General features: G+C 33.5%; 1 protein-coding gene across 1 annotated transcript; it reads right to left on the reverse strand.

Annotated features, from left to right (window-relative positions):
- Positions 1-537: 537 nt before the first annotated feature.
- Positions 538-9,323, reverse strand: LOC150100315 (sodium-dependent phosphate transport protein 2B-like). Its single transcript, XM_090403281.1, has one exon. It carries the CDS (start codon positions 9,289-9,291, stop codon positions 8,338-8,340), a length of 954 nt encoding a protein of 317 aa, XP_090259407.1. The 5' UTR covers positions 9,292-9,323; the 3' UTR covers positions 538-8,337.
- Positions 9,324-9,367: the final 44 nt, after the last annotated feature.

Consider the following 9,367-nt stretch of genomic DNA (forward strand, 5'->3'; position numbering starts at 1 on the left):
TCAGCTTAGCAGAAAGAAAAATAAAGTTTTCTGCTAAGCTGAAATTTATAATTCCATTATTTTTATACGAAGTACCGGCAGGCAATTAGGCAACGAAACAGTTTATATTTTTATTAATTACAATTTTTAAACCGAACGAAAGTTCACTTATGAAAAATAAGTTTCAGCTATTCTTGGCTTCCAATGATCTCTGAGGAGAACCAACCGTTCGAAACTGAAATCTCCAATCAAATATTGATATTTGTTCATTATATCAATAAATTAATAAAGATAATTTACCCCAAATGTTTGTATTTTTTGTAAGCTCTCACTCACTTTCACCGCTTTTAGTTTTATAGGCGAACATTGTTTGCTATTTTATATCAAATAAGCTATGGATATTTATTTTTATTATTATACTTCCCTATAATATTCTACTCAGAGCATTGAGTTTAATGCAAGAATTATCAAATTCACAATACTAATTTTACTTTTTTTATAAGTCGTATTGTATCTTGTATGCATATATAAAAGAAAAAATGAAACAAACACTTTTAGCAGCTCTTAATGGCTTTATTGCTCCTTTCATTAAAATCCATCCTTACAGCTGTCCATCTGCGCATTCTAAATTGAGGACGTCTACAACAAAAACCAGTGAGATATGTCATTGAGTTTTAAGTTACATTGGTCATCCTATTGACTTCCATCTACGTGTATATACTCGTATAGATAGATATATACATACAAAACAAACATAATATTGTTCATATCTAGACACATGAAGGTAGAGAATAACATCACTTGTCATAGGTCATTATTATGTATTCCATGGCCTTTGGTACTCCTGTAAGGAGAGAGATAGTACAGAAGGATGCTAAGTACCAAAGAACTACTAGTAAACTAAGGGATGACATCAAATCCCACAGGAACTAAGCTGCTTTTAGTTTAAAAGAAAAAAAAAGAAATCTTACTAAACTTTCGTTCTGCAAAGATATCGTTGTAAGAGTTATTGTCGGAACAACAGTATGCTGCATATGAAACTTCTGAACCTTTCTTTAACATATTACGGGAGCCAGACCTTTGGTCTGAATGCTAAAAAGGTAGATAAATAATTAAAAATATATTTCTTTCGCGTTAAAGAAGGCATATCGCACCAGAGGTTAAAGCACACTCCCAAACGGGCTATCATACAATAAAAAGAGTGGATATGTAGTTCTACTTTAGTGGTAGCTTCTTTTCGTATTCATGCTTAATTCATATGGATAAATATATTGTATTAGAATTTTACTAGCATTCTATTACTTGGGAAAAGGTACTTTAATGCAATGAGCTCCGCTTCTATTAATTTTGAAAAACAGTTATAAAAGCTATTAAACTGCGTGTAATCTGATGCATATAAGAAATGGCTTACCATTGAAATATGGATGAACGCAAGCAACTCTGTTTCCCAGGACGGCCAAGAACAGTTTGAGAAATTGATAATCAAACCCATCGATTACGCATATGTAACGTGATTAACCTTTAAAGCTAACCAGTGTACTCGAATATTTTTACAGGATGGTCAATGGAGAGCCTTCCCAGTCCTTTATTCCACGTTTCCTGTCATGCTATAGTAATTTATGTATACAAAAATCACTTTGCTTTATAATGAATGCAAATTTTAAACTATCCTCTAAATAGCCATTATATAGCGTAAAGGCAACAGATTTAATAATTCTCCATGCTCTAGATTTCTTTTAGTTTTTGTTCATTTTATTTGAGTATTTTTAATCACGTGCCTTCCCTCCCCCCCCTTTTTTTTGTTAATTGACCACTCTTTCGTGGAGTTTAAGCAATGCAGACATTTAAAACAGTAGCAACAAGCCCACCTCCCCTCTCACAATTATAATCTAGGGTATTGCTGTCGACTTTCAGGAGTCCGTTACTAGCAGCTTTGCAATCGACTTTCAGGAGTCCGTTACTAGCAGCTTTGCAAAGTTCCCCCATCCTCCCCTCCGAAGAATAAGAAAGCATCTGCGCTGGCGACGGTGACGCCTTACCATCTGGCTGCTCGAGCTACGAGACAGCGGCAATTGTACTGTCTGCGGAACAATATCGATATTGGATAGAACCCACTTTCTAGCTGCAGGGAGAAAGAAAGTTGAATCTATTCGTTTAAATTCAATAATGAAATGAGCTCTTAGATGTTAATTAATAGTTGACATTTGGAGATATTTCAGTAATCATGGATAACTAACGTAGGAAAACATATGGAAGTTGGACTAATTTCGCTTCCTGAAGTTTTAAGGATAACGATTTCTATTTAAAACGTTCTCTCGCTCCACTTCCGGAAGTGAGGAGTCATCTTAGATTTTAAAATTTCTATAACACTACCTGGAATGGAGAAAGCTCATTCAGCTCCTCGAGATTGTCCCTCTTCTTACAGCTTTAAACTTACGAGTAAGTAAATGACGTATTGAACATTTTTAAAGGAGAACGTTATTCACCCCAATGCTTTGTAAGTGTATTACTTGAGTAGTACAAGAACTGAGACTTTGAATACCTTACCCTACTATTTTTTAGGGAGCAGTAGTATAATAAAGAGAAATACAAGCAAGGAACAAAACTTGTATATTTAAATTACCAGAGCAATTGTTTCACCTACAATTTTACGGAACAAACACGATAATGTTTCTCGTTAGAACGTTATACTTGCTTCCAACATCTTTTCTACATCTAATTAATATGAGGGGGGAAGAACAAATAGCATCTCAATTACAGACCAGTAGTCTTGAAAAGCATAAGGAATGAAAATTATGTGACAGAATTACTTGCTCTGAAAAAATAACTCATTTACTCTGTTCTTCAATTAAATTAATAATTCAAATTTATTTAAGTTCTAATATAGAAGTAGCTAATTTTCATAATCATTGTAATAATTAAAATTTCTAAGCATCTTTATGAAATGGTACAGTGATAAGCAGTAGCAGCCTAGATCGCTATTTTTATGCAAAGCTGGAAGCCTCACTTTGGAATGATTGCGTGGTTATGACCATTCTCAAAATGTTCAAGAGGTTATTATATAGTTCAAATCAGCTTCTCAAATAAAAAGGCACTAAGTGGCAGGGAAGAGAAGCCGATTGAAGCTGAGGAAGGAAGACCCTGCCTAGATAAATTGAATTTGATTAGTTTTATATGGAAATACGCTAAAGCCACTTAGCAATGCTTGAAAAGGTCTTAGTACGAATTTCTCAAAACACACGTTGATCGCCAGTAGTAAACTCATATGAAAATTTTTGCCGCTACCTTAACCTTCGTATAAAATATTGTTACAAAATTATATTCCTCACAGCAGCATTATATCGTAGATTAAATCAATAGTGAAAATTCATTTGGTTCTCAAATGAATTATTTGTTAGTAAGCTTGTATCATCTGTTCTATTATGAATATCTTCTCATTTCTTATGCAGTCATTTTCTCTTTGATCCATATTGAAACTTTTTTATTTACAAATTCTTATTAAAGTGCATGTTATGAAAATTTATAGCACCGACTATGACCTCGGAAAATCCCAAGACAAGATTGAGAAATAAACGACCGAATGCTTTATAGAATATAAAAATATCTTACATCATACCGAACTATTTGCAATACATCTAAAAAAAGATGCACGAAATATAACAGTTACATAAAAGGTATCTCAAGCAGCGAATCAAACCACTTCTATCTGCATGACTTCTTGATGTGTTTCAAATAGCTCTGTGCACCATAAAGAAAGTTTTGTTCTAAAAATAATATTTTTTTTTCACTAGTTTCCAAATGAGGCGCTTTAGTTCTGTGCTTTGTCGAAATATGGATATTTTCATACAACCTATGTCGTGAGCATTTTTTTTCATATATAAAAACTTAGTCACGATTAATAAAAAAATCAATTGCGTGTTAGCTTTCGAAAGAGATAAGAAAGAAATGGCGGGAATTTGAGTATTTCCATATCCAATGATTGTCGTATGCGTTTTTTTCTCCCTTCCCTACCTTTAATTTTCTGATAAGCAGCTCTTTGGTAAGAATTGGTTTGCATCCTGTTATTTAATGCAAAGTGACAAAAATAATATAACAAAGATATTCCTGTTGGAGAGCAAATAAGTTTCATAAGCTACTGAATTCTTATTTAAAAGAATTATAACACTTTAAGTTCATTTTCAAAAGGCATTTTCAAACGGTTGCAAGATTAAAATCTTGCAACCGTTTGCTAGAATGGCATGAACAAGTATATTGTTAGCATCAAATAGAAAAGTTTCATCCTATTCATTAAAAATTGTTCATAATAGCTGAGAAAATGCCATTAACTTAATGAAAATATTTGTGCACCATTTAAGACATATTTAAAATGTCTTTTATTTGGCTAATAATCATCGTTTTAAAAGGATACTAATACATTTTTTTTTGTTTGACTGGATTAGGAAATTACTCCTAAACAGAAGTATTTTCTAAAGCGGACCAATAAAGCTAATTTCGTAATTCCTGACAATCAAATAACATTTTTCTAATTTTGTTTTCTCATGTTACTTTTATGTTAAGGAAACGAAACACTAAGATCCTATGTTAGAACTTATTACCATTTCAGACTAGTTATAGTTCGCCCACCATTTCTAGATCCCTTCTTGGATTTGTGCCAAGAATAGTCGATTCATGCTGAAGGGGAGAAAGAAATGAAGGATGTACGAATTGGTCGCCAACATGCGAAATCACGTGCTTTCTTGTCTGTCGCTGCACTAGTACTAGCTTGATTTTTGTTCTCTTTTTGCATTATTTTTTTATTATTAATTTGTATGATGGATCCAATACAGTCAACAAGTTCTATTGTTACACGTTTCAGTAGCTCTTGCAAAAAAATATTGAATAATGTGCTGACATTCTGCGAAAAAGAATCGTCAGAAGGCCGTCTTCTTGTTCCCCTTTCTCAAGTCATAAAAAGTGCAATTGCGGGCGTATCGGGGTCGACTGTTAAAAGAATTCGTAGGGAATCAAAAGGTGAAGGTAAGCCAAAATTTAAATCTCCTAAAAAAAAAAAAAACCACAGAGTAAAGAAAACCATCGAAACTGTAGCTTTGAATGATTTTGATATAGACGTTATAAGAAGAACTATTCACGAATTTTACGTATTCGAGAAAAGAGTGCCAACTGTTCCGAAATTGATTCCTGTGCTTAAAGAAAAAATTAATTTTCCTTGGAAAAGAGAAACTTTAAGGAAAATACTTCATGAAATCGGATTTTGTTTTAAAAAGTCCCAGAATAAAAGGAAACTTATCATGGAGCAAAGTGACATTGTTTTATGTAGAACGCAGTATTTGCACGTATTAACACTCTACGTACATTTTTCTTACTGTTATACAAGCAAAATAGTTACACTTTAAAAACAGCAATGTTCGTAAAAGAAAAGCTAAATTTTCCGACCTGTAATAATAAACCAACTCAGTTGGTTTATTATTACATCCCAGAAGACAGACAGATTACCCTATTATCGGAATAGATTCTCCTTTTTCTGACATGCGCAGTAGTTTCGAGGGACCTCAAATCGGTGGGCGAACTATACATACCTAAATTAGGATTCATGAAACACTAATTTCAAAATATTATCAGGTTTCTCAAAAAGATATTTACTTTTGTTATATTTGTTCAATTGGATATTTCAGAAAAATATTGATTCTTATTTTAATCAATGCTTTTATCTCGCTAATTTAAGTGTTAAATTTTTTCAGTTCTTTTAGTTTCATGTTATTTTAATTGTTCATCCTGCATAGAACCCGAACTATGAACGGTTGCTATGGTTAACGGATTCTAAAAGTCGCTTGTACTATAGTATTCGATGACAATTTGGATTTACATGTATACTTAACTGCCTGAATGGAAGTAGATTCATGAATCGATAATTACGCATATTCTGACTCTGTAGTTTTCAATAGTTGTAGATAACTTGTGCAATGCCATTTTAGCATCAGCCATTATTGACATTCTATCAATATATATTACTCGGCCTTAATAATTTAACATATGTTATACAACTAAATGGTTTTAAATGGAAAGTATTACAGGAATATTATACAATTCATGAACATTTATCACCAAACAAAATATGATACACAGTGCCACATCTGTTATGTTAACCAGTCGTGAATATGGTATTCCTTTTGCGGTTTTCTGTGCATTCGGAAGGGAATTTACCTAATGATATCAATCTTAATAAGTGCAGACCTATGAATTGACTATTGTGAATCATATATTGTTTAAATATGAATTTATAACCAGAAAGCGAACCACCGAATTTTAGTTGATATGAAATCACAAAGATAGTGTGCATCTCTTAACTAGTTTTCCATATCTCCATATATTTACAAATGTGTAAATATAATTAAAATGTAATTTAAGTTATTCATAAAAGTAAATAAATCAGTTTTATAGGCAATCTATAGAATGTCGTTCAAAAATGCAAATATCGAAACATCTTTAGTAGGCTAGCATTTCTTCGCCACAGATGTTTATAAAAATATGTATTATGCAACAGTAAAATTTATTAAATCAATGTAGTTAAGGATATCAATATCTTTGCGTATCTTAATTATGATCGAAATCCATAGAAATGAAATTAAGATTTATAGTTGAAATTTTTGCATGTAAATGCCTATATACACATGTTTTACATTCATTTGATTGTCTACAGATCAATTTATTAGATCACATGCTTGATTGGAATTTTTAAAGTTCCAATCAAGTATCTTAATAAGCAAAAGCTATTTCAAAAATCGAAAATCACGTTTATAGAGCTGCACATGATTGCATTTAATCCTGAACAGGAAAACCTGGTTAGGATTAAACTCTTTACTGAACAGAATTTATATATTGATAGACAAATTTCAATTTACTTTGTAAGAAAGAATCGAAAAACAGATTTCATTTGAAAGTTGACATTTTAGCAATTACTTTGAATGGACTGACTAAATGCTGTATTCTCCTGACTAGTTGATTCCGAATTTACTGGAGCTGCGTTGTTGTAAATATCCTCTTCATAGAGAGGCAACCAAGGCAACAGAAAGTTAGTGTTCCCAACCACCCTGCTATTTGGAATGTTTTTATAGATATATTACAAAATGTACAGTACATTATTCCCAGCAATTTCGTTAATGCAATCGTAATTGCAGGCACTTACTAACGTATTTGACAACCTTCGTGACCTGTATAGACAGGTTAAAGCAGTGGAAGAGGGCAGAAACCTGAAAATTTTTAAAGGAAGTCAAAGTTTTCACCCCCATGTTGTTCGGACCCTGCATCTAGCGGCGGCAGCCTATTATAGCAGGACAATACTGCTTGACATTAACAGTTACGACAATGGAGCACTATTGTTGGTTGAGTATGATAGTTGTTAATTACAGAAGTCTTAAGGACCAGAATAAGAATCACATCTGAAATTGTGATAATATTTAAGTTAGGTATAAACTGAATACTAAATACGTAACAACTGAAGTTTCATAGCGAGTTTTTCCTTTAAAATATGCCTGAAGTATTCAAGAAAAGCAGAACTAAAAAAAAAAACAGTTTTAGTTCTGCTTTTACACTCTTTATGCAAAAATAATTTTGTAAAAACTTATTCCTGGGCATAGTACTGATTTGCGTGCATTGAAAATTTATACTAACGTTGAAATGGTTTCTTAAAATGTCTTTAAAATCATGTCTCAAAAATTTCTCCTAAATTTAATATTGATGCCAAAATTACTTTGAGCTCAATAAAAAAATAAATAAAAAGCATGAGTTTAAATAAATTCTATTTATAAAAATGCTGTTCTTGAATCAGGTAATAAAAGTATATTCACTTTAAAAGCACCGGGAAAATAGTAAATTTAAAATATTAAAATATAAAAATATCAAGCAAAAATTATTATAAAAGTGGAAAAAATACATAAATTAAGCAATGGCGTTATTGTGCTTGTAGAGTAATGCAATTCTTACCCTGGTCACAACCGTACTGGACACGCTACAGTGTTGTCAGCCGGTTGTTGCAATTCGAATCACAGCAATATTGCTGTCACTTCCTGTAACAACAAATATATTATTAATGCAACATTTTGGCTACAACAGTGTATCGTGCAATATCACTGCCATTGTTGATTCTTCCTAACCACAAAGTGACAATATGTACACTGATACCCGTTGTCAGCTCTGCCCGACTGTTCCAGTTTTTTTTTTCACCGCAAATTATTTACAATACAACCTTGAGTTGTTCAGTTCCGAATAAAATATCTCCATCCATTCCTTCCTTACAATACAAATTATACAATTTACATTCACGCGTTCACTTGCAATTATTCACTTAAACTGTACAAGTGATCACAACATTGTACTTTCGGAAGTCTGTTTTCCTGAAGGATTCCATATGAATGCTTTGTTTTCAAATCCGTTCATGGTATGGCACTCGCTGGACTGTGATGCTGATTCGATGATATTCATTTGTGATTGGTTTGAACTAATGCCTAGGACTTTAGCATCATGACCAGTTTGCGGTTGGAGACAGCACCTACAACACTTGCATACTCCAAACACTTTCATTATCACACGATCCATGGGGTCCAAGGAATGCAGACATTCCGGTAGCCAATTCCACGTACGTAGCCAGAGTGGAAGAAGACTTGGACGTTTTCGTTGAATGATGTTGATAATAACCACCAGGAAAAAGATAATGAGCACAGGAATGCCTATCGCCATCAGAACAATAGGTCCAGCTACGCTGAGGCTGAAGATCACCAGTGGAAGGAGCAGGAACATACATATGAGATAACATACGGAGAACCATCTGTATTTGGCTGTTGTGTTTCCCAGCATTTTGGCCAATGGGATGGGAAACCTCGTAAATGGAATAGGATAGAAGAGAAGAATCCCAGTAATGTTGAAAAACAAGTGACAAAATGCTATCTTCAACGTGTCTCTCAGTGTGGTGGAACCAGCAGCCAGGGCTGCTAGAATACTGGTGGTGGTGGTGCCAATATTTGCTCCTAGCGTGAGCGGATACATTCGCTCTAGGGAAATTATGCCCACTCCTGCAAGCGGCGTAAGAGCCGAAGTAAAAATTGAACTGCTCTGCACAAGTATTGTCATGCCACACCCTACCAAGATAGCCACATATCCTACTAGTATCGACAGAGGGAAAGGTGGCTCGGCATTGATTACCTTCTTGATAATAACTGCGATCCTTCCTCTTAACATCGAATGAAGTAGTTTGACCATTAGGACTAGACAGGTGCACAGCATAGCCAGAGATATTATGAGTAACAATAAGCCTATCATGGTATCGCTCCACGTCAGGCCTTCCAGTAAGAAACCACCTAAAAATATATATTGCGAAATTCATTATGCAATGCAA

The sequence above is a fragment of the Typopeltis vanoorti genome, chromosome 13 (genome assembly GCF_054136105.1).
Source record: "Typopeltis vanoorti isolate ZY-2024b chromosome 13, IOZ_Tvanoo_1.0, whole genome shotgun sequence".
Taxonomy (NCBI): Eukaryota; Metazoa; Arthropoda; class Arachnida; order Uropygi; family Thelyphonidae; genus Typopeltis; species Typopeltis vanoorti.

Excerpts from the sequence above, each read along its gene's own strand:
- LOC150100315 (XM_090403281.1), bottom strand. The coding sequence starts at position 9,291 with ATGATAGGCTTATTGTTACTCATAATATCTCTGGCTATGCTGTGCACC.